Below are 26,250 nucleotides of genomic sequence, written 5' to 3'. Positions count from 1 at the left end.
AACTGATGCAAACGTTTCCAGGCGTCTTTCTTTCTCCATCTCCCTCCTGCCCCCCTTCCAGCAAGCCCAGTGCTCGTCCGCAGATGGAAAGAGGCAGACTTCTTCCTCTGACTTTCATCCTATTGACTGCCGGGCTAAAGCACTGCAACTATTAACTGCCTTCCTTTTCTTTCTTTCTGTAGGACAGCTTTCCTGCCCGTTTTGGAGGAGTCCATTTTGTCAACCAGCCCTGGTACATCCATGCCCTGTACACGCTAATCAAACCCTTCCTCAAAGACAAGACAAGGAAAAGGGTAATTAGATGGGGCCGGGGGCGGGGGTAGGAAGCTGCAGAGCCGGAGTAACTGAGTAGGTGCCTGCTTTCTTTTCTTCCTTCTTTTTCTCTCTGCATTTTTCATATGGCCTCAGAGAATTGCTGCTGTTATTAAAACTTAGAGTTTGCAATGGTCTGTATTGAATCAATAACTCAGCCAGGGCCCAGAAAGCTGTTATCACTGACAAAGTGTAGACACATTTTAATGGGACATGATCAGGGATAGAGAGAATTGGCAATGTGAAGGGATTATCAGGCCTGGCTGAAGTCACCTGCAGTGAGGGAAACTTCAGCTCAGCTCTTTTTGTTGGAGTAAAATTTCCTATTTCATTCCTTCAGCAAGTGGACCGTTTTCACATGGTGGTAACTCACTTGTTTCCACAAAAAATGCCTGTGCCTGAGGGCTGTTTGCTCACACTGCAGAAGAGGCAGGTCTTCCCCACCGAAACCCATGTGAACTGTGGTCCTGCAGTCATCTTGGCCATTTGTCCTCTGCAGTCTATCAAATCACCACTGGATCATTTCTCAGAAGGCCCCAGAACCCACCCTGGGGTGTGTCTGACCAGGCAGGACATGGGTAGTACCAGCCTGAAAGCAAAGAAAGATTAGAGAGACAAATGTCACTGAAGCAGTGCAAAGGGGCGACAGACTTACACCCCTGGGAAACGTCAGTCCCGGGGTGCAGGGCTGGGTTGCCCTCTCAAACGCTGAGGACCTACTCTTCACATCTTCGTTCAGTAAGCTCCACTATCTCCCTTTTCTTCTCACCGCTCTTCGTACAAGCCTCTATCCTCTTACAGTAGCAATAATCAGTCATTATTCCTGACTTGAACTTTCCCTGATCTGGTACTTAGGAAAGTGAAAGTGTCATGTGCCAAAAGTAAGCAAATCAGGATTTTCAGAAGTATTTATGATGCCAGCCTAATTCTTCAGCTGCGCACCCCAAAGCTAATCCCCCTCCTCCCGCCCACCCACACTAGCCCTGAGTCCTTCAGAAATTCCCACCTGAAACTGCAGCGTCAACTAATGATGCTCCACACCTCATTAGTGCTGTTATTATTGTACTTAATGAAGTAAGGAATCGATGATGACTTTGAACTTTCTTTTTATTTGTTAAAGATCTTTCTTCATGGTAACAACCTGAACAGCCTTCACCAGCTAATACACCCTGAATGCCTGCCCTCTGAATTCGGGGGGACTCTTCCTCCGTACGACATGGGGACGTGGGCTCGAACATTACTCGGTCCCGACTACAGTGATGAAAACGAGTACACCCACACCTCCTACAATGCCATGCACGTGAAGCATGCGTCCTCCAACCTGGAGCGGGACACCTCACCCAAACCCATGAAAAGGTTAGTACTGCCTTTGAAATCAACTCTTATTTGGCTTTCCAAACTGGCTTGGCATAAATCTAACAGGAAGGGCTCATCTGGCTCGGACAGAGGCTGTAAGTTGGCAAACATTGACAGTAAGGAGCGCTTCACCCTGGACTGTGTTCGCGGTGTGGTGGGAGAAAGGAAGCCTCTCTGTGGAACCGTAATTACTCGTCTGATTACTGTGAAGGAAAACAAGGCGAAATTAATAAGCCCCTGCACAGAGCATTATAGAAAATATATCAGAGTGAGATGCTCTTCTGTACGGTGTAGTGTGGCCAGCAGCACCACTTCAGTGCTGGTTCCTATTACTTGCTGCTGTGGTGCCGGTGACCCCAGTTATTAACGATAAGGGTTTCACCTCCTCGGAAATGCAGCTTTTGTACGATGAACACCACTGCCCTCTAAAGGGAAAATGGGTTAGTCTCCTCCCGCTGCTTCTGCTTCCGCTTTCTTCGTCCAGCCCTGCTAAGGCAGCAGAGCTGCTCTTTTAAGACCTCCAATTTTAGAGCTAGTGGTTGTGCATTCAGCTCTGAATGCTTAAAATTACACCTCTCGAGAGTATCACCCTCAGTAATTTGCACTGGTTGTGGGGATGGGGTGAGGAGGGTTGGATACCAGACATAGGTTTGTGGGTGGTACGGCAGAGCCAACACCAGCTGCAGCAAGCGATGGCCGGGTTGGCTCCCCTGCAGGAGTGTAACGTCTGCCCTTGCCTCACCCTCCATGCCACACTCCTCAAAACTATTTTCAATGCAGATGGCAGTGATGCTTTATCTCGCTGCTGCCACTTGATGAGCGCGGTGCTCACAGACATGGCATCACTTTGTATGACAGGGAGAGGCCATCATTTTGTCACAGCAAAATCAAAGCTGACAACACAGACAAGCCATAATGTCATGCAATTAATTTTAAAAGTCTTTCATCTTCAGAGGAAAAAGAAATGCGTTCTTGATTCACAGGTCCCTCCCAGGTCAGAGGGATGCCACGCTGCTGCGGCTGCAAAGTGTAGCCTCGTGCTAGAAACACGCACACGTACAACTGACATGAAGTGCTGTGAGTCCCACGAATCACGGGGCCGCGAGACCACAGGGCTACAACCCTTTGCAGGGTCGCAGCCACAGCATGAAGAGAGGTGGCCATCGGCATAGTCAGCAGTTCTCACTACTGACTGCCAGCCAAGACTGGGGGCCAGGATGAGTTTGCAGAGCCTGTCCCAGAGAGCTGATTTTAAAACAACTTTTTTTTTTTTTTTTTTTAATATTAGCAGTGGAACACACTGAATGATTTTAGAAAGATGCTAACTAAATATTCCATTATTATTAAAACATATAGCAAGAGTGTACAATTTATGTAGCTTTATAGAAAGAAATCTGCAGTTTTTAAAGCTCCAAAGTGTTAAGAGCTGTTCACAGGTAAATCGTTGCTGAGGATCAGATCCTTGGCTGCAAAGAAGGGAGAGTCTTATCATGCCCTCAGGGGAGGACCTCAGCTTGAAAATGAGTTCAGTGCCAGAAAACCCTGCCTCAAGGCAAAGCCTTCTTTTATAATCTGTTCACTAATACAAAAGTGCATTAATACAAATATGGCGAGTGGATGAATCTAATTTGTCATGTTGCCTCTGGGCAGACTAGATCTAACTTTTAGCCTAATTTCGTTACTTGGCAGTTAAGTGAACCATCTGATCTTGTAGCCCGTGGTCATTACTAGCTATTAGAGGTGAAAAGTTCACTGCTTCGACAGATTTTCTCCTATGAGTATTTGCTTTGATTCTTCTTCCCCTGAAATTACAGTTTGGCCTAACTTGAGGTAAAAGCCTGCGCTTAGGAAGCATAATTGTGTGCTTTATTAGATTTATTAGACCAGATTTATATCTAAGGCCTACTAAAAGGTCCACAGACTTCTACCAGCATTACTTGTCTTTATATATCCCCCCTCCTTGCCTCTTTAGGTTCATACATCTCTTATACAACGAGAGTCTCAGGCCATGGCTGAGATTCCTGGATACTCCAGGGAGGTTTACACCAGGCGTAGGTGATCTCCTGGCATTAGTTGTCATCTTAAATAGAATTCCCTCACAATTGCCCTATAATTTTTTCCCTTATTAAAGCAATTTTTGCAGTTTCATTAAAAAACTCTCCTCTCCTGCTCCACTCACAGCGTAAAAATCTTTAAACCCTTGAGTAAACATGGTAATTTTGTAAACGTTTCTATGCTGAAATGTTGGGTTTAACAAAAAAAAGGTGGCTGACCTTTTCTTTAGCACTTATGTTCCTCTGAAAGGGGTAAATATATGAAGACTGAGCCTTCTTGGGTATCTGTAATTTAAGGATGAAAAGCCTTGCTGAACAATTATGGGTCTTCTCCTCTCTGACTTCCCAGATATCACTGCAGGTTTACCTGCCCAGTAATTAGCTGCAGGGGAGAGCAGTGCTTATGAGAGGTGGATTTACCCCGGAGGCTGGGGGGACAGTGGTTGTTCCCACCCCTGGAGCACTGTCCTGCTGCGTGACAAGGTGCAGGGTTGCAGGTTGCCCCTCCTGGCTCTGCGGCCACTGGCTGTAAAGCCATACAAGCACGTCCTCGCTAGAGCTGCCACTGGACCAGTGCTGTGTTAAAGCTTTCTTAATCTTGGAGCCCAATGCTGCTAGAATAGCTTGGAGTCTTGCACTGTGACCACAGAGAAATGTCCCTGTGAAATGTAATACCGCCATCCTACGCCTAGAGAGAAGCTCTCCCTGGGCACAACCTACTCCAAATATAGCGTCTAGCAATTTTAGTGGCAGAGATGCTGAGAAATTACACAGGAATTATAGATCTGGAAGAAAAATGCCAGGAAATGGAATCAGAGAATATCTGACCAAAATACTTTTGTAGCCACTTAATCTATGTTAGAAAATGAACGCAGAGGGGGACAAAGAGGGCATTTTCAAGATGTGCCTGAGACCAAACTGAAATCATCACCTGAAAATTAAAATAAATCTCAAAATGCAGACCAGGAGAAAATGCGGCACCAAGCAGCAGTGGGAGGGAGTGAAGCTGGAGCAGGTACGTGCCCGTACGTTGGCTTCAGGACTGACAGCAGTGCTTTGGCTCCTGTCACCAGGGCAGATGCATATAAACTGAAACCAGTTCACCTGAGAGTTGCGAGGAGGGTGAGGAGAGCAGAGAGCATATTTTTCCAGCAAGAAACTATGGAAAACAGTGGTTTGTTCAGCCTTGCAGAGCAAAGGTTGAAATGGATATGATCATTCTCTACAAATACAGGAGGGAATAAAAACTGGGGAGAGAGAACAGGTATTTGAGAAAAAGGACAACTTAGGCATAAGATCAAATGGATATAAGCTGACTGAAGTATACCTTGACTGCAAATTAGAGGAGTAGGTTTGCTAGTCATCAGAGGAGTGAGTTACTGAAGCAGCTTGTCAATATGACAACCTAACTGATACAAGAGTGAAAAGTCTGATATAAGGTGGTTACCAGCGGTCACAGGAGACTAGACTTGCCCCTCAAAGTCTCATTAGGTTCCAGTTTCTGCTCCCCTTAACAGTAATGGGACCAGAACGTTATCTTCTCCCCAGCCACAGGCAGGGGTGGTTTTTCCTGTGACTGGAAATTGCACAAGATTTGTTCTCAAAAAAGAGTCCTTGTTTACTTCAGAGAATGGAGGCATTTTAGATGGGGAAAGGATTGAAAATCCTCTTAGAAAAAGAAGTGCCACTGACTCTAGTTGGCAACATGATCTTGAAAATCTTGAGATTTGACAAGTTTCTATAATATGGAAAATCTTTGATCAAAACCATTGCAATTGTCATTTTTCCACCAGTGGCCACACGAAGCCCCACTGGGGCAAAATCAAAACAGTGGAAATTGCACTCCCATCTGCAGTATTATCTCACACACTGGGAGAAGTCCCAGAACCAAAGTACTGTATGAACAGATGGGAAACAAAGCAAAACAGCTGATGACTCCACATAATGAGTCTTAATGGCCAGGGGAAAAAAAAATAATAAAAAAGCAACAATAACAAAAATCCATTCAGAATATATCTGTTTATTAAGATTCAGCTCAGTGAAGTTTGAAATGGGCAAGGTAGTAAACATGCAAACCAGCATTAATACAATAATAGCAAAGTCAGTTCAATCCAAGAGCTTGGCTGCATCCGTTTGATAATCCTGGGAGCAGCAATGGCAACAGACACTTCTCCTGTCTTGGGCCATCTCTTCTGAACGGTCTGCATCCATGTAGAGAGCCTGTCACTTATGAGCTGTGGGATTTGAGAGCAATGTAAATGGTGTGAAAATTTGGAGCACAGGGAAGAAAATCACCTCCCTTTCAGCTGTGGCCAAACCTTCTGTAAGCCCTGATGGTCAGAAAGGGGCCTTGGGTTGCTTTAGTCAACAGGGAGCTAACACAAAAGCAAAGCATTTGCCTGAGGCGCTCATGCTGGCTTTTGTTGATGAGCTGTTGTTTTTGGGAACAGCTGGAGGTTTTATCTGGGTGTGCAATGTAATGAATAGTTATGGTGGATGGTTAAGCCTAGCAGTTAAAGACTCAGAGACTGCTCTCAACATATCACTGTGCCAATAGGGCATAGTCTTTTGGCCAGCCACAGTGGGAGAAGCATGCCTGCATCTATTCGGGTACCCAACCTCGGTGAGCGAGCAGCCCCAATTGGAGAGATGGATTCAGTGAAGGGGAACACATGAAGGAGCTCAGCTCTTTGAAGAGTTACCTTTTTCTCCAGTGTCATCTTACTCTTACGCTTGGGTCCAGCAGCAGCAAGTTGCCTCCCTGTGACTTGCTTTTCTTTACAAGATCTGCCTTTCTGCAGCTACATCTGGGTCACTTCCTGATGTCTGAACTTGATCTTCAGTCCAAGTGACAAAGACTGTTCTCTGCCTTTGCCTGTTCCCTGTGCAGTCACCAAGTACAGCCTGGGAGATGACTGTTCCTTCTCTCTCCCAAGCATCAAAAGAGTGCTCGCTTTTAACCTGCTACCAGTGCAAACAGGTCTGAAATCCTAGTGCAATTTAAAATGGCCCTGCAGAGAAAAGAAATTTTACCTAACAGCTACATATATATTCTGACCAAACAGCCTGTGCTTTTTAATCGAATTTATTTAATCAAAGTCTAATTAAGGATAACTTTAATAAAATTTGGGGTTAAAAATTTTTCTTAGGATAACATGGGTTGCAGGAGCATTACCATCACCAAGTCAAGCTCATTAGAGACTCAGGGAATTCAGAGTTGGGGTAAAACTTTTAAAGTAGAGCCAAGCAAGTTAATTGTGAAAATGTATAATTTATGCATCAAGACACCATTAACTTTTCCTGCTCTGAAGTAGAAATTTGACCACCTGAAGATGCGATGACCTGCCTAATGGTTCATCAAAAGCCCCCATATCAGCCATGTTGAAATTGCAGCTAAAAAACCTGTTGGAATGCGTTGCCCCACTTTGTTGTGTCAGAGCACATGGATTTTTATGTCCTAGATTAGAGTGAAAGGATTTTAAAGTACAGATTAGGGTTTGCCATTATTGTCTCCTGATGTGTGCATTTTCAAAAGGACTGATCTTCAGATGAACTTGTTGCTGAAACTAATTGTTGGTTCTCAGAAAAGGGATCCTGCTCCCAGAAAGAAGGGTATCCCAACTGGTGTACACTAATGCCAACTGGAACAGTTTTAGATCCGAAAGGGGCCGTTTGTGGGGGTGACTTATGTAAGGTTTTTATTTATTCAGACTGGTTCCTCCATATGCCCCGCTGGGCTGTGCGAGGCAGACCTTTCTAGTTGTTATCCTTGGTGTGACCTTAATGTTCCTTCACCATATGTTTCTGCTTTTATGGGTCATGTTTTATGCCCGTTCACAGTCAGCACCAATTTACTGCAGAAGTAGTAAAATACCAGCAAATAAAAATCAGTATGAAAATGGGTGAAAACTTCTCATTGCCCATGGATGGCACCTGGGTTGCTCTGCTTGTAGCTGGGGTGCATTTCCACATGTGCTGGGGAAAAAAGGAAAGACTCCATGTAAGCTTTCAGTTAAAGTAGCTCTAGAACATGCGAGACCTATGGTGCAAGACTTATATTCACTACTGGATTAGGAATTATTTCAAACGATGGAGAATTTCTGAATGCTTCTGTGGAAATGCTTCCCCCATACAGATTATGAATGAGACATCTTGATAGTAAAGCAGGTGTCCCAGGGGCATGCATATCACGTAATGTATGCATTATCTAGTAATGCAGATTATTAGCTGTTGAACAGTTTTATAGCTTTTGACCGGAATTCTGCTAATCCATCAGAGAGAAATGGAAAGGAGCTGTTGGACCTGACCTTACTCAGCACGTCAGCAGGTCCTGGGGAGGCTGCAGGGGAGATGGTACAGAATACCCGCAGAAGCCGGGAGCGAGAGAAGCCGAGGGGGAGATCAGAGTTCAGAAGCCATGGCTGAACCGAGGACAAGAGGGATGGGTAGCTTGGTGCTGGGGGTCCCCTGGGGCAGCGCAGGAAATTGGTTGCTCTCTGAGGGTGTCGACAGTGTGGGTTTCATCTGTTTACAGCACTCAATTACCAGTGCACGGGTGCACAAACACAGGCTGAAGGTGGGAATGGCAGAACCGGTGCTGTTCAGGCTGTCTAAAATATTGCATTGTAAATTATGTCTTCAGCTGGCTATAAATTTGCCAAAAGTTTAGTAGTTTAGATTAGAGACATGACACTTAATAAAACAAATGGTTTTACACCGCTTATGTCTTTTGCTGCCCTGTGAAAAATCCACCTACATCTGGCTGAGTTACAAGCCTTTGAAAAGGCAATTCACACATGCTCTGTAGAAACATATTTAATTTTAGCATTTAATGACCCCAAGGATTGCCTCATGCTTTAGCATGGCCTCCCAGCATAAATAAACTTGTTCAGCTCGAGTTGATGGTTCAGCGCTCACAATGCGCATCTCCTGTCTAGGCCGTGGGGTGCAGAGGGCTTTTGTAATTACAACTTTTACTTGTGATCACAACAACTTTCCCTGCACTAAGCCAGGCTGTAGCAAGATATGGAGCCAGGATTTGGAAGACTGACACCCCATGCTCTCAGGGCTGCATCCTCCCCGCCGTTGGCAGGAGAATTGGAGAGATGAGGATTCAGCAGTGAATCCAGCTGGGATACTAGGAACTGGGGTCACTGGGATGGGAGCCCCAGGGTGGACTGAAGGATGAGGCAGACATAAAGGACTGGAAGCAGCTGGGCTAGGAAGCACACCTAGTGGGCAAGCAAATGGGGATGCTTAGGGGGAGGGCTGATGGAGACCAGGAATGATCCTTTGGTTAAGCCTGTTGGGTGTAGCCCTAGAGAAGCAGATCCTGCTCTCCCTCTCTCCCCAAGGCCCTGTGTCAGCCTGGCAAGTCACTTAAACCAAACTTCACACAGATGGTGAGGTTGCGCATTGCTTATTTTCAGCCTGCCAAGCTATAGACTCTGGGGTCTAATTTCCAGAAATACTCAGCGCTCACCTGCAACAGAAATCAATGGGACATGTGCTTTGAACACACAAGCTGCCATGTAATGTTGAGCGCTCTGCAAAATCAGACTTTCAGCACTGGGAAATGGACACCCCACATTAGAGGAATACTTGGACCCTAATCTCACTGTGCTTCAGCTCTCCACATGCAAAATGGAAATTAAAAAAACCCTCACAGTCGTGCTGTGGCAGTAAATGAATTAGCATGTAAGAGGCACATGAGTACTGCATTGATGAACTCCACAGAAAAGCTCAGGAGGGAATTAACAAAAGCTATCTTCAGAACAGGCTTGGAATAGTATGCAGCAAATGTGTCACAGAGCCACATGCTGAACTGCTAGAAGAAAGCAAAATAAATAGCCACTTATTAGCTCGGCACTATCTACCCTGAGCACTGCGCGAGGAAAGAGCCCTCCAAGAAAGAACAGTGCGTGTTCCTGGGGCTGGGGCGCAATGCGGGGGTCACAACGCCCCCAGGCTCCCAGCCGAGAGACTGCTGCTCCCACAACCTACATTTTGGCTTTTCCTGCTGTGGCGGCGTTTGACTTTCCAGCCTAAATAGTACATCTGCAGGGTTGTTTTCATGCTGCAGTGCTGTTCTTGCTAAGGACAGGAAACTTCTGATGTAGGATGGAGGAGTAAGAAGACTGACACCCTTTGCTCTTGGGGCTGCATCTTCCCTGTTATCACCACACAGAAGTGAAGAGACTATGATTCAGTGGCAAACCTGGTTGGGATACTCGGAACTGGGGTCACTGGGATGGGACCAAAAGAGGCAGACTGAAGGATGAGGCAGGCATAAAGGACTAGAGTGCCTGAGCAAAGGGGCTGGAAGCTGTTGGGCTAGGAAGAGCGCTTGGTGTGCAAGGAAATGGGGATGAGCAGGAAAAGCATGAATGGTGATGACAGGAGTGTGTGTGTGTGTGATATTCATAAAGTGGGAGAAGAAAATTTTCGTCATTACTTGGCCTGTATTTCTTTTGTTTGGATATCATATTCTGCACAGTCTCACTGAATCTGCTGTAAATTGGTGCTTACTGCTGCTGCAGTGTTGTCTCTGTTTGGCCTCATGACTAGGCTTACCTTTTGATGGGTGACTTACTGCACCCCAGGGGCTTAAGCCTTTCCCCTGCCCTGGACTTAGGATGTAACGGAGGCAAGACCTTGGCACAGAAAGTCAGAAGCACTTAGGAGCAGGAGATATCAGGCACATCCACACTGATAAATCAAAAAAGACCAAGGTGTGCACCCTAATTCCAAGGTTAGTGGCACAGACCGACTCCTGTCTGTATTGCTCAGGGATAGCCTCTGCTAGAGGAGTCTGGCTGAATGTGCCCTGCAAAGGACCTGGCTCTTGCTCTTCTCTGGGTCTCAGTGGCCTTAAGGCTGTATGTGCTATGCCAAATACTTAAGCGTTTCCGTATGTTTTTGCAGTTCAGAGTGTCTGCAGTAAGCTGAGAGCTGTCATAGCCCACCAGAGAACTGTTTTTACAGCAAATGCCAAAGGGTATGTGCTGCATCCCCTGGGGTGTGGGCTAAGGGACGGGTTGGGACAGGGTGCACAGCTGGCCGGGCCATGGTTAAAGCCAAATGTGGTGCCGTGTCACCCATACTGCTCTTTGGTGCAGACCCTGCAGTGAGCTGTGCCCAGGGTTTGCGGTGGGGAGAAGCAGCTGGGGCCAGCTGCCGGGAAAGGAGGGGCGTGGAGAGAGCTGGCAGGCACCGGGAGGACAAGGAGTCTCATGCTGGGGGTCACTCTGTGGCAGTTGCCTCTTTCGCGGTGTAGATGCACTCACAGAGACTTCTTCACACATGCATTTAAGCACAGATCTGGGCCATGGTCCCCCCTGGCTTTGATGTGCCAAGGCACTACTCAGAGACCTCTCCCTAGGATGTGCTAACCATCAGGGAGAAAGATGGTTACTGCTGCCACGGTGGCCACAAAGCCAGCTCCTGTTTGGGAAGTGCAGCAGCTTGTCACCGGTGTCCTGTGGGCTAAGCACTGGGCTGGCAATAAGGTTAAGCCAGAGTTTTCATGCTGCTTTTCCCCCTGACTCATCACGTTGGTGGATCACTTAACCAGCTCAGCTGTGCTCCTAGACACGGATGCTGCTTCATCTCTTTGAAATGCTGCAGCTGGTGTATCAAAGCTGCCCCTCCGGGCAGGTCTCTGCAGCACAACGATGTGCTACCTTAACGCAGAGCTGTGAGCCAGCGCAAGTGCAGAAGCTGCAGACTTGCATTAGCAAGAGATTTCAGCAGGCTTATTAGCCTGGGCAGAGAGCCACACTTCATGGCTTCCGTGCTGGAGTTGTGCACTGCTGAGCAGAGCTTTACTGCATCTGCCTGCACCACCTGCGGGAGCATACATGTCTTTCAAGCTGCCTTGCCCATGCATTTCATTTTCAAGTGCTTCAAATACTAAAAGAGTACCTTTTACCACAATTACTTCACACCTGCACATCTACATTCCCCTGTACCGGGGAAAAAAACCCTTGTTTTTCCCACCTGATGAAGACATACTCTTGAGGTGTGTTGCAGAGCACACTCTGGGGTGCTGCACCCTTCTCTGCAGCCTGATGGGGAGGGAGGAGGGCGGAGAAAGAAATGCCCCTCAGACCTTGTCCATACAAAAATTCATGGGTGTGATTTTAAAAAAAATGCTTATTATGTTCTGTAAAGGGAATGAATAATTGGGAGATGAACAGCCCTGAGGTGCTGGTGAAATGGGAAGAGAATTAGAGGGAAATGAGCAGATGGGAGGTGAGAGGTAGATGACTAGAGTCACACAATGCAATCTGATTGATTGGCTGCAGTGTGTCACTCTGAGAGCTTGAAGCCTCCTGCACTTGGGGGAAAAACCATGACACCCTCCTCCTTCCTCCACAAAACCCTCCGAAGGAAGTCCAGCACAAATGTCATACGTCCTCACTCCTGTGGGCTGCAGCACATCAGCATCGCTGTGATGAAAAGCATAAAATGAGGGATCAGAGAACAGGAACATGTCTTTTAAGGCAAGCATGTCATGATATGCTGGCAGTTATCTGTTAGCTCAGTGCAGGATTTTGGTATTTTATTTTTTATGGGAAACAAAACTGATACCCAACAGATGTCAATTCCTGTGAGCTGATTCACTCCAGCTGTACTCTGACAAAAGCCTTCTGAAATCAGCGCAGCTAGAAGGCCTGCATCCAGTCTTCTTACATGGTTTTTGACTGAATTTGAGATAGTTGCATTAAAATGACCACACACACATAAAGCCATCTGCTTTCTTAGATATTGATGTACATACCTATGCAGTGCTGTCATTTGAAATATATGGCTGACCTGCTGGAGAAACAGCTGGATAGTGTTGATTTTCCAGACTTCCAAATATTCTTGCTGAACAGTAAAACAACTGGGGGGTGGGGTGGGGTGTTGATTGACACTTTAAATGCAGCATACTCAAATGGTACCTAGGCTTCAGAAGTGAGACTGAGAATTCATTTCTCTTTCCATTTTCATTTTGCTCTCCTAAGCAAGATTATCTAGCCTTGGGAACTAGGCTAGGAAAGTCTGTGGGCATTGACTTGTCTGTTAATTACTTCAGACTTAGTTCCCAGCCCACGGTGATCACGTTGTACTTTTACAGGAGCTAAGTCTCCTGCAAGTATCATGATAAAGAAAGACAGGCATGGGGTGTGCCAGCTCAGGGCCTTACACAGTGACCTTATCTGTGTGATACAAACAATTGTCTACTTGTGTTAAAATTTCACTCAACCAGATCGCCCACACCCAAGCATCTTCCAAACTGGTTACTGAGAATTTTCAGCTGAGAAAGGAAGAAAGCCAGAAGGCTTTGAATTCAAATATACTCATTTATAATTCCAAAGTTGCAGCGCACGCAGGACATGCCACATTCCAGTTGCGTATTGAAGGTAATATAGTGTGAGGCAGTCACGGCTATGATATGTAGGAAACATTGCCTCCTAAATCATGGAACCCGTTCCCCCTGGTGTTAACAGATGAGAACTCATCAGAACAGGGACCTGAATGTAGGTAATCCATGAATCATATGTTTAGAACAAGCCAGATTAATTGCACGCTGAGAATGTCTATTTCTGCCATTTATAGCACAGAGTGACCATAGATGTCTGACGGTGAGACGAACCACAACACAAGTGACTAAAATGTAGTGATACGAGGAGAAGGCCAATGCAATTACTATTTCCTGCTTAGATGATTAGTTCATATCTGGCCCAGGTCAAAATGACTTGGACATGTCTTGAACACTACAAACTAGTCGCATTCATCCTGCAGAAACAACAGCACAGGTGAGGCTCTGCTGCCTAAATATAGGTATCTTGTATGATTTTAGGCACTGTGATGTCCCCTTGGCCTCCATCTGTTACTCCAGAAGGACATGAATCCTATAAATCAGTCTTCTATAAATCCTGGGTCATAACAGTCAACCATGGAAGGTTGTCTTGGATGGTGCCTTAAATGGCAGTAGGTATCTACGTTTAGCAGCTGAATGTCATCCACACTGTCAAAGTTGACACCCCAAAGGCATTATGAGCTTGGAAAGAAAATCATTGCCTTGTCAGGATAGAGAAACATGAATTGGGATGGTTCAGAGAAACTGGTATTTCTGTGGGCACAGAATCACAAAAAGGTTGAGGAAGGGACCTCTCGAGATCTTCTACCCAACCCCCCTGCTCAGAGCAAGGTCAGCTACAGCAGGTTGCCCAGGACTGTGTCCAGCTGGATTTTGAGTATCTTTAAGCATGAAGACTCCACAACCTCTCAGGGCAACTTGTTCCAGTATTTGCCCATTCCCCCAGTAAAAACATTTGTTCTTATGTTAAAATGGAAGTTCCTGTATTTCAATTTGTGCCTGGCCCGTTGCCTCTTCTCCTGTCACTGGGTATCACTGAGAAGAATCAAAGAATCATAGAATCACTGAGGTTGGAAAAGACCTCTAAGATCATCGAGTCCAACCGTCAACCCAACACCACCATGTCCACTAAACCATGTCCCTAAGTGCCTCATCTACTCGTCTTTTAAATACCTCCAGGGATGGGGACTCCACCACTTCCCTGGGCAGCCTCTTCCAATGTTTCACCACTCTTTCAGTAAAGAAATTTTTCCTTACATCCAATCTAAACCTCCCCTGGCGCAACTTGAGGCCATTTCCTCTCGTCCTATCACTAGTTACTTGGGAGAAGAGACCAACAGCCACCTCGCTACAACCTCCTTTCAGGGAGTTGTAGAGAGCGATGAGGTCTCCCCTCAGCCTCCTTTTCTCCAGGCTAAACAACCCCAGTTCCCTCAGCCGCTCCTCATCAGACTTGTTCTCCAGACCCCTCACCAGCCTCGTTGCCCTTCTCTGGACACGCTCCAGCACCAAAGAGTCTGGCTTCGTGTTCTCTACTCCACCCTATCAGGTATTTGTACACATTGATATGCAAAGGCAGCAAAATAAAAATGCTTTTGTCTGGTGCCATGAACTTCTGATTGCCATAGGGTACTGACAGAACAGCATCCACAGAATTTACACGGCCAAAGCTTAAACTGAGCTTGCCAAACAAGGAAAGTTCTGTACTGCTCATGTACCATTTTACATCAAAATGGCTTAAACTGTTGTGCAAGAGGGTGTTTTGGTGTTTTTAACACAAAGATGGTTGCAAATTACAAGGACTAGTCAGGGCAACGGTACTTCGGTGCCTGACTGCAATTTATTTTTCAATAGGAGATTAAGGTGGAGTTAGATACCCAAACACCCTTCAAGAACCATAATCAGATTCTACTTAAAAATTTGAAACATGATTGTAAAGTCCTCTGAAGAAAATGTCAATGCAGTTAAAACAGGTAGCCCTAACTGTAAAACAGAAACTAGTCTTAGTCCTAGGTTCGATACTAGAGTCAGCATACAAAAACCCCCAAATACCATGTAAACTTGCACATACCTAGAATATGACTGCTTTCCTTGAACTGAGTATGTGTGTTAGATACACAAAAGCAAGATGAAACCAACATTTAGGGTGCATTCTTTCAAACAGTATTTTCTTATATTAATTTCTACAGCCTCAAAATATAGTTACTGGTCAGCTGAAAATGCTTTCTGCAACGATGACCTATTGCAAATCATCCTTTCTCTGTCATTAAATAAAGTATAGCTATGGAATACATATTCCAGGATGTTCTAGGCCAGTAAAATATCTCTCTCATGCTGAGCTAGAGTAGATTGTGAGCTGCATTGATATATATCGCCAAAATGCTTTTCTGAGCATCTACATCTTTAATATTTACCATAAATGAAGACTATAAAAAAGTATCTTAGAATCTTGTTAAGAAATGAGTAATTTTCTTTTTTTCCTACATAAAATTTAAGTTAAAAACAAAACTAGAAACATTTTTTAGCAAATGAAAAACCGATGCATTTGGAAAATGGAAATCCAAACACAACAGCAAGTCCTTTATCGTGGTGTCTTAGAAAATAGTGACGATTGTTCAAATCACTACTGCGCCCTTCAGATAGATATCTGAACGGCTTATTTTAGGATGGGGGCTAAGTAGCTTCTAGTAGAAAAGGAAAAGAGATGGTTGCTGCAGAGCTTGGCAGATACTAAAATCTCAGCTGGATCCCTCTTCATGTTATTCAGAAGGGCTGGGCATAGCATTTGAATCATTTGGCATCTTGAATTTGGAGGTCAGGTGGGCTGCAGTGCATTTACTCAATGCTCCGGCTATTTTGGCTCTGTGTGAAGAGGAGCAGCATGGGACCTGCATACAGAGTTTGGGATTATGCTGCTCCCAACCTGGCGTGCATCTGAGGACCAGTATGGGGGAGAAACTGGTATCTTGCTGCTACAGATGCAAGAAATTTTTTTCTGTAATGGGATGAGAGCAGGGATAATCAGCAATGATAGGCACAAAAGGCAAAATTGTGAGATTTTTCACATTTGACTTAGAGCAGAAACCTTCCGCTGTATGCTGGCAAATGCTGCAATGGACCTTCAACTTGTTATATCATTTTAGGGCAGAGGGTCAGACAGAAAACAAAACATTGGTGACAAGTATTAATCCGGTACTATTTAATAATAATTTAATCTGGTAGTCTAGAAAAGAATATAACAAACTGTTGATGTTGTGATTTGAATCCATTCTGTATCAGTTTCAAAGCCACATGATTAGTTTTTGCTGCCATATACTAGAAATATGTAAATTGCCATTTTGCATAATCTCCTGAATCAGCTGCTTTTCTATACTAAAATGCAGTCAGAAACATTATGCATGTCATATTACTGTAAAAAATACACAGTGAAAACATTTGGGCAAACATATTTTCTTTGAGAAATTTGGCACAAAATCTTCCCATTGAGCATCCAGTTTTTGTTATCTCTCTTTGGAGATTTTTTTTTTTTAATCAAAAATATTTTTTTATGCTTTAATGAAAGCTCCAAGTATAAGAATAAGAAAAATAATCATACAAGTTGTTCACAGTCATGATATTCAGTCCTGATCAAGTGCTGCAGTACCAAAGGATGCAATTTATTAATGATTCTTATCAAAAGAGAGGTGATACCTAATCTCATGAAATAGCTAAGGCTTAAACTGAGGTTAACGTAATTAACAACTGGGAACTACAAACACAACCTGTAGGGAATGAGAACTACCCCTAATTCTAAAAGCTATCCATGAGAAAACAGGCTTTTTAGAACAATACTATGCACTATGCAAATGCCTGGGCTGGATGATTCTACCCCTACCTTTGAAAAAGTTCCCATTTTAAAAGTTTGCGATTCAGAGTGATTTTGCTCTAAAAACTCATTGCCCACTCCAAACTGGGAGACAAGTCCTAGCCCAAACCAGAGAAAGTGGAGGATAACAAATCTCTGTAACAATAAACTCATCAGTTCCTCCTTCCATAGCTCAGTGAGCAAACACTAGAGCACACAGACCTCAGAAAACAAAATAGTCTTGAATTTTCCCACTAGTTTAAGCCCATTCAGCTTTTGTCACTGCAAGAAATCATGGTGCTTCACTTTCTTTAGTATTTACTCAGTTTTTATGTGTTTGGGGTTTTTTTTGTCCATTAGCAGCAAAGGATAAACTGTACTTCCCACCTTGAAGACAGAAATTAATTTAAAATGGACTAGCCCTGAATAAAGTTCTCCTTCAAGGGTGTAGACAAGGAGATAAAGATAAATTGCAGGACTGGGCACACCAGAAGCTCCCTCGTAGTTATATTAATTCTGGCTTCTTCATTGATCTCGGCTAACTTGTGGAAGTTCTGCCCCTTAAGCCCCTACATCAGTAAAATGTGATTTATCTACTTGTCTTTCTCGAGATCTGTAGCAAGCATGAGCTGAGACTCACTGCTGCGAGCACTTGTACAAATGACTTTGCTTTCCAGTAAGCAGTTGCACAAGCAGTTTTGCCTAGGAAGACATCAAGCACCAACAGACCTCATGGTATCTCAGGATCAGGCCTTTAAGTTGCTGAGTGCGTTCAGCACTATGGATAGTAGCTAACCACTAGAAGAAGCGTGGCCAGCAGGTCGAGGGAGGGGATTCTGCCCCTCTACTCTGCCCTAGTGAGCCCCCACCTGGAGTACTGCGTCCAGCTCTGGAGCCCTCAGCATAAGAAAGACACGGACCTGTTGGAGCAGGTCCAGAGGAGGGCCACAAAAATGATCAGGGGGATGGAACACCTCTCCTATGAGGAAAGGCTGAGAGAGCTGGGGTTGTTCAGCCTAGAGAAGAGAAGGCTCCAGGGAGACCTTATTGCAGCCTATCAGTACTTCAAGGGGGCTTATAAAAAAGATGGTGGCAAACTTTTGAGCAGGGCCTGTTGCGACAGAACAAGGGGGAATGGCTTTAAACTAAAGGGGGGCAGATTTAGACTAGCTAGAAGGAAGAAATGTTTTTTGCTGAGGGTGGTGAAACACTGGCACAGGTTTCCCAGAGAGGTGGTGGATGCCCCATCCCTGGAAACATTCAAGGTGAGGTTGGACGGGGCTCTGAGCAACCTGATCTAGTTGAGGATGTCCTTGCTTATTGCAGGGGGGTTGGACTAGATGACCTTTAGAGGTCCCTTCCAACCCAAACTATTCTATGATTCTATGATTCTATTTTGAAAGCATTTGAGATATGCAATGAATCACGTCCCTGTTCATGTTCAAAGGAATGCTTCTCAAATTCCTTATGCATTCCACAGAAAAGAATTAAAAAGCCATAAAGATGAAAATGGACAACAGCAAAAATCATAAAATGAAGCAAAGGACCCCAGGAAGGTGAGTGCTTCTGCAGCAGCCTTCGCTAGCATGCGTGTCTTCTTGCTTTCAGGTCCCAGTCTGTGGTGGAAGCCGGCACGCTGAAACACGAAGACCAGGGGGAAAATGAGAACACCCAACCGCTGCTGGCTCTGGACTGAGCTCCCATGCGCCCAACACACACAGATACATTAACAGACTTCCACCATACAGAAACCTACAGAGCACACAACACACAAACACACGCGTTTTGCTTGAGAACAAGTCCTTCATGTTTCTTGACCAAGTAACAACTGTCACCAGCCATTTGTCTGCGCGGCCGACGCTGAACAAAAACTGAGAAATTTCTATTGACGCAGGAGTCTGTCCATGTACAAAGAATTTCTTTTTTTTTTTTGACTTATGACATTAAAATATTGGAAATGATGGGACTGCATTCTCTGTTTAAAGAAACCAGGGTGTGCCAGTAAAAGTTTTCCCGAAGCCTCCAGCAGGGATGCTTGGTTTTATAGAAGCGAAGGTTAAAGGTGTTTTAAAGAAATGCATCTCAAATTTAAACTTTGCACTGTAATTAGCAGTTTAGTCTGGCTCAGAGGGCAGAAATAGCAGCATCTATCGCTCAAGTTTTACAGAAGGATTTTGCATTAAGAAAAAAAAAATCAGTGTCAGCATAATGCCATTCAGCATGACAGTTTGTAACTGCCTCATCCATGCTGCTTATAGGGGGTCACTTATTTCAGTATCTAGCAAAAATTATTCTTAACTTTTGAAGTCCTTATAAAACTGTCAGCTAAATGGAATGAGCTGTGTGGGCAGCAGACGCACACAATTTGAAATGCAATTATTTAATTTTAACAATATGTTTTTCCACAGGCAACTCGGGAGCCTATTAGATGTGTGTGCATGCGTGTGCGTGTGTGTGAAGGGGAGGTGCTAGGGAGACCCATTGGACACATTCACCAGTGATTAATGGTTCAATCCAGACTGTTTCATTTAGGCCACAACAGCAAATGAAAGCTCTGCAGAGCCATTTACCCCCTTCCCTCCTGCAGTCAGTGAAAGGTGTAGCCAGAAGGGTATGCTGGATTGCAGATGCGGGCCATGGTTAAAATGAAAAAGGAAAACTTAGAATTAATTATTCAGTACAAGCTTCTGCTAGAAAGAAATGTGGAAGAATAGAAGAACTGAAATGCCAAAGATCAGTTTGTTATTTCTCTATTTGCTCTAGCAGCAAAGAGAGTCCCACCCCTTCATTGAAATGGAAACTGGATTAAAGAAATAAAAGAAAAATCGTTATGAAATTGCATGTGCAGTGACTTTATTTCCTAAAACGGTTACAACCACTGTACACACCTTTAGTCTTCAATTAAATTGCCATACATTGACAATTTACTGGAACAAGTGGTTGGCAGCAACATATCAAAGGTAGCAGTGTAAACCATATAGATAAAATGAGATGATAACGGGCACAGGAGTTTTTAATGTGCCACTGGAACACCCACTGAATTCGTAAGTGATACACTGAAGTGATTATATAGTTCAACTGGACGCGGTCAGCCCTAACAGATGGAGTAACAAAATATTGCCTTTATCTACAACAACATTTTATGGCCGCGCAGGGCAGAAAGGACATCCTGCCAGATCCTGTCAACACATCTGGGATTTACCCACTAGTATTTGTACAGAACAGCCTCATTCAGACTAACCTTCTTCTGCAGCAGCATGTCATTGATACAAAGCCTGGCCTTCATGATAGAGAGCGAGTCTTTAAGGCATGGATGGTCCCAGCAAGGCAACACAGGAGTCAGAAAAAGAAGCAGAAGCTTGCAGGAGCATTACACAAAGAAGACGACCAAGCCCATTTGTCTTTGGGATTTCTTCCATTCCCCCTCCCCTGGCATTACCACCTATTACAGAAAACTAGGATGTCAACTCCTGGTAACAGGACACAGCTCCCTTCCCTTCCTTGGGCTCACAAAGACTCACAGGCATTTGGGTTTGTCACAGAGAACGTGCTTAAAGCAGAAAGTAAAAAACCCCAAACAGATAAAAAAAGACAGACATTGGCTATTATACTGCAGCATTAATGAAGAAATACTTTGGTTTATAATTTTTCTCTGTTAATAACTTACCTCCACTGCCACTGAATCTTTGTGATGACCTGTTACAATCACTGTTCATTCAAGTGGGACTTGTTCTGCCCAAGAAGTGCAAATATCACTGAAATCTAGTCCTTGAGGATTAAACCTTGCAGAAAATTAGAATTATTTATTTTCTTTAGCTGTGACACGAATAAATACATATGATGCCTTGTATATAAGTGTATGATGCCTGTATTTAACTGTAGGATCTTATACAGACTCTGTGCTTGCAAGCAAGGTAACTACAGGCGGGAAGGAATCAACCTCCTAACATCGTGACGAGTATGTACTGCCTTACAAACAGGAGACTACATCGCCCTTCTCTGTCATTTCCCTCTGTAAATAAATCTAAAGAAAAAAAAAATATTTAAAAAACATTTTCATTCACTTCTTCCATTGGCATTTCCAATGTTAAAAAAACTTTTTCAAGATTAAATACTGGTTGGCAAACAGGAATACCTAAAATAATATGCCACTTATTCACTGCATAATTTCTGTAGTTTGCTGTACATACCCCCCCCATGTATATAGCTAACCCAGGAACTATACCTAACAAAAAGATATGCTCTCAGCTCCTTGACAGATAGGCACAGAGTAGATTCACTTCAGTGTTGCAGGGGCTATTCATAATACACCTTGTCATATTCAAGGCACTTAAGGTTTTACATGGCCAGTATGTCACTACACAATTTAATAAACAGTGCTACTCCAGCACACACACATCTTGGGTAGATTACTTTTATCTATTTGCCAATTTTATCTACTTGCCAATCGCAATCGGAAAAGAAAAAGTATGAGCCTTCAAAGGAACAATGAAACAATCTGAAGGACGGCATGGATTTTTACAAATAAAGCTCCAAAGTTTTTACTGCTCCCTTAGTATTTACTCTGAGCTACAGAAACTAAAATCCAACATTAATAAAAATATTCCTAAACCACAAGTTTTGGTTTCAACAGTTCTTGATTTCTTCTTCACAAACTGTGTCTTTATTTTACAGAATTACAAAATAGTTTATAATTTGTACTGCTTGATCATTTTACAGAGACACAAAATACAGCCTCTGACTAAACAACTACCAGGAGATTTAAAAAACTTTTTTATTACGACCCCCACAATAATGAGTACCTTATTTCCAGTTTTGCACATGATTCTCCTAACGCTCTCCAAAAATATTTTTTTTCTTAAGCGTGAAACTTCTAAACCTTTTCAGCTTTCATGATGATTAACTGAGAACTGTTACTTTCTTGTATATTGTGTATAGTCTCAGTGTTATTTTTGATACAGACAACGCATTAAAGCTTAATTATCATAGCTGTCTAAAACTGACTCTTCATCGGAGAGGGTTTATCAGTTTAATAGTCAAAAAGGAAATTAAAGTGCACACCTCCAGAAACCGGTTAGACTAATTTATGGTGCAATCACCATGTGTTACATGGCATTACAAGTTTTAATTACCTAGTAAAACACAAAATCTGAAAAGCATTCAGTTTATGGGAATGCAGGCTTTTATCTGTGTTTTGCTTCAGCAAACATGGCATTCTGGTCACGATACTTAGGTACCATGATGTGGTCTCTGCAGTACAAAACCACTGAACATTAAAGAAGTAACATGACCGTTCAGTGTCTTTTGGACAACAAAGCCAAAGCTGGGGAGACTAAGTAACCTCAATGTCTCCTTGCTTAGTGTTTGTCTCTCGCAACCCTCGGTAACGACGGCACTGCTCTTGACAAGCCCTGAGCATCCTAGCACACCTATCCACACCCACCTGCTTTTGCGGGTGAGTAGATAACAGCCAGCTATAAACATCATCAGTGCAACCTCAGGTCTCTCTTTCCTGTTAGTGTTCTTAGAAGTTAACAGTGGAGGGCCCTGCACCCTCCACCTCCCGTTAAACAGTATGGACCCAAAAGACCAGTGAACCGCTTAAATATCCAACCAGTTTTCTTTCTTGAAAATAGGCCTTTTTACCTTATAGTAAATTCTGTACGGCAAATACAGAGCATACTGTAAACAGTACTGGGATAAAACTACTTCAGCATTATGTCATACATTTCAAGACAAGGAAAACACCGTTAGGTCAATTAAAGGAGCATACTAGCACTCTGTAGGACGCTGGCAGCAGAAGTTAATACAAATTAATAACCTGAAGCTCTTTGTCTGCTCTGCATTCTGGCAGGAAACAAAGTTAGACCTTGTCCTTCTGCCCAAAGCACAAGAAATTCTTCATGTAATTTTTTCTGCTGAATGATCACCCAAGGGCAGCCTAGAAGGAGCCCCTGGAAGGAGGTGTCCCAGACTCTTGCTGGGTAGAAAATGGGTATCATAACACAAGCTTTCGTAACGATAGGAGAAACAGCAGTTCACCACATAATCCTAAGAACTGTCAAGCACTTTAAGATCTGAGCCTACAGATGTCACAATTGCTCGACATCTTCCAAAATCACATTATCAAACTGAAGGTTGCCTGCTAACTAAGAAAACTATTTTGTTTTTGAAGAACAAAGCTTCACTAAGCAGCTGATTATGCAAGTTTCTGTTGCATTTCCAGGAAGGCAAGAGAAGGCCACACTTGGCAAAAATTAAATCTGTTAATATATAGTGTTTTCCTTCTGCTGATAGCTAGAGATGCATTTATATATATATTGTCTTTTTAAAAATAGTGGTTGATTAAAGGAGATTTGTTCCTAATTATGCTAGAAAAATACAGTTACTCGGGTAGAAAAAAATACAAAACACAGATAACCCATTCACATTATCTACAGTTGATAACGTAGGGACATGTTCTATGCCTAAAGCAGCTAATATTACAACTGCATACTGATTTTCAAAGTTGGTCGTGTGCATATGTTTGTAAATATCTTACGTGCTGCTTCCCAGATAAAAGCCTGGGAAGTACTTCCCAGATGCAGAATCGCAAATCTTGTGCCTGAACATGGTCGGGCAGGTGACTGACTGACTGGTTTTGTACACATATTATAGGCATGGCAAAAACATCTGCACGTTCCTCAGTTTGAAAATCCAGACCTATTGCTCTTTGGCTGACAAGATTTGTATTTTCAAACTTGCAGCCAGAAAAACAAAACATATCAGTGCTGTATCAGTATGAAACAAAACATGGCTTCTTTTTTTTTTTTTCCTTCTTTTTTTCCTTTTTTTAAATGAAGTCCTCTGTGATTGCAGAATGTTGTCCTTATCTCTTCTAACCCTTACAATACTTGTATTCTTCGTATGCTGGATAAATTAATCCTATTTGCATACTCCAAAGGGATTAAAGCTCTTCTGCTCTGCACATCAGAAGGAACCCCTTAAATAGCAGGAAGGGTGCGTCTCTGTTGTGCTGTTAACTCAGGGTGCCACACATCCACAATGAATATCAGGCGATAATTTTCAGCATCCTGCCATACTTCATGTTCGAAAGAGTCGTCAAAAATAAGAACTTTCCCTTCTTCCCAGGTTCTGCAACACAAAAAAGAACATGCTTTAGTGTAATACTTGAAGTGCCGTGGAGCAGGCAAGCTATATATCAGCTCTGAAGATGTCCTTTTACATGCGAGAATTATTTAAACAGTATATATTGCACAGTCAAGATTTCAGTACCTAATATAAAGAAATCAGAATATCAGTTTTAATTGAAATCAACTACAGAAAGATCAGTCTAATGGACCTTCATATTACTGAGGGATTGTTTCCTCTCACTCTGCACAGTTATGCCCACATGTGCCCACATACACATTCAGACATTCGCAATATTTGTTATATACTTTTAATGAGTTGAGTCCATAAGCAGGGAGCATGCATCAGGCTCACAGGTATAATGCTGGTGTAGTAATCAACTGCCCTCCTTTTCTAATCAGATACATACATAATGAGTAATGGAAACTGAGGGAATGACCAGCAATATGGTCATATGATTTGAAAATAAATTACATTAAATCAATCTGCTTTTTCTAAAAATCAGAACAACAGAATTAGGCCTTGATCATGCTTAAAATTTCAGGGATGTTAACAGTCTTGTTCCATAAATCCATTCAAAGCACAGAGCCTAAAGATTTTTCTTCAGAGGAAGGTTGCAATGCCATAGCGTACACTGGGTTAACTATACTATTTAAAGCTGAACTGGAAGGATGAGACCACAAAGCTTAAAGCCCCTCTGCTTGCCAAGTACTGCTTAGGCAGAGCAGATCATTGAACGGACGTAAGTACCCTGGGTGAGTGTTCATTACGACATGGAAGAGCCAAGTTTTAACAGCGGTACTTTTCCAAGATCTGTACCTTTGTTAGGCACAAAAAAGGATGCACACAATTTATCCAAATTGGCTTGGTTTTGAGCACCTCCGTCATTTGAAAAATTACCAGATTTAAAAGCAATGGCAAGAGGCAATGTAGAAGGGAGATATTAATTGTCAGAAGAATCGGTGTTCCTGTCAATTTTACAAAGGATAGAATCACAGAATAATTTAGGTTGGAAGAAACCTTGGAAGGGCATCTGGTCCATGCCTCTGCTCAGAACAAGTCTTATTGCAAAGTTAGATCCAACTTTGAGGTTAGATGAAGTCTCTCAGGTTCTTGACTAGTGGATTTTTGAGTGTCTACCACCAGGGATATTTCACCATCTCTTCCACTGTTTCACTAACCTCATTGTGCAAATTTCCTTCTATCTAGATGGAATTTCCTTCACTGTCACTTGTGTACATTACCTCTCATGCTATAACTGCACACCTCCAAAAAGAGTCTGGCACTGTCTTCTGCACAGTCCCCCATTAGTAGTTGAAGACGGTATCTAGGCTCCCCTTCAGCTGTCTCTTTTTCAGACTCCAAACCAGCTCTCCAAGCCTCTCTTCATGTGTCACATGCTCCAGTCTCCTAATCATCTTTTTCATCCTCCACTGGACTCCCTCTAGTTTATCAATGACTTTTTTTGTACTGAAGAGCCACACTGGACACAATACTCCAGAGGCAGTGTCTTGAGTGCAGAAGAGAGGGAAAAAATTGCTCCCCTCAAACTGCTTCCTACACACTTACTAACACAGTCCAGTACAGAGCTAGCCTTCATTAAGACAAGAGCACATTATGACTCCTGTTCTCATCCCCTAGGCCCCTTAAATCCTTTTCTTCAAAGCTGCTTTCTCTCCAGTCATCACCCAGTCTGCACTGTTGGAAGGTGTTGATCTGTTACCAGTTGCAGGGCTTTGCATTTGCTTTGTTGACCTTCCAGAAGTTTCAGCTGGCACACTTCTCCAGCATGCTGAGATCTGGATTCATAATTTTGAATAGCGGTTTAACGCCTGGTTAAATCATACTGAGAAAAATCAGCAGCGGATCCGTGACCACTAGTGATAACGTCACAACATGTCAAAAAGTCACTGTGCTAGTCATTTGTCGCTGCCCCCTCAGATCTCAATCTCACCTACTGCATTTAGACACAGCAGCTGATTATGTGTTACATGGTTTGACTATTGTAAAGTCCGGCAGTGGCATGAGCAAAGCAAATTTTGCATTGCAGCAGGACAAAAGCACAGACCTGATTATACGCCTACAGGTGAGACTGGATGAATAACAGTCAGTTGAGGCAATATTGGTCAAAGAAGCGTTACCTCCTAAAGCCACTCTACAATGACCACATAATCAAGTTTTTTTTA

At 43.4% G+C, this 26,250-nt stretch overlaps 2 protein-coding genes across 8 annotated transcripts in view; one reads left to right on the top strand and one right to left on the bottom strand.

Annotated features, from left to right (window-relative positions):
* The window catches only part of CLVS1 (clavesin 1), a 112,504-nt gene extending 92,735 nt beyond the window's left edge, over positions 1 to 19,769 (top strand). Inside the window, exons 4-6 of the mRNA XM_076329655.1 lie at positions 183 to 293; positions 1,433 to 1,668; positions 18,542 to 19,769. Of these exons, the coding sequence (XP_076185770.1) occupies positions 183 to 293; positions 1,433 to 1,668; positions 18,542 to 18,629 (435 nt within the window). The 3' untranslated portion in view covers positions 18,630 to 19,769. The remainder of the gene's footprint in view (positions 1 to 182; positions 294 to 1,432; positions 1,669 to 18,541) is intronic.
* A 947-nt stretch (positions 19,770 to 20,716) lies between these two features.
* Positions 20,717 to 26,250, bottom strand: part of ASPH (aspartate beta-hydroxylase) — a 118,438-nt gene continuing 112,904 nt past the window's right edge. For all 7 annotated transcript variants that reach the window (XM_076329645.1, XM_076329647.1, XM_076329649.1 and 4 more), the window contains one exon: positions 20,717 to 24,067. In XM_076329645.1, the coding sequence (XP_076185760.1) occupies positions 23,917 to 24,067 (151 nt within the window). In that variant the 3' untranslated portion in view covers positions 20,717 to 23,916. The remainder of the gene's footprint in view (positions 24,068 to 26,250) is intronic.

Source organism: Aptenodytes patagonicus, chromosome 2 (genome assembly GCF_965638725.1).
Source record: "Aptenodytes patagonicus chromosome 2, bAptPat1.pri.cur, whole genome shotgun sequence".
Taxonomy (NCBI): Eukaryota; Metazoa; Chordata; class Aves; order Sphenisciformes; family Spheniscidae; genus Aptenodytes; species Aptenodytes patagonicus.
This window is presented reverse-complemented; position numbering and strand designations above follow the sequence as displayed.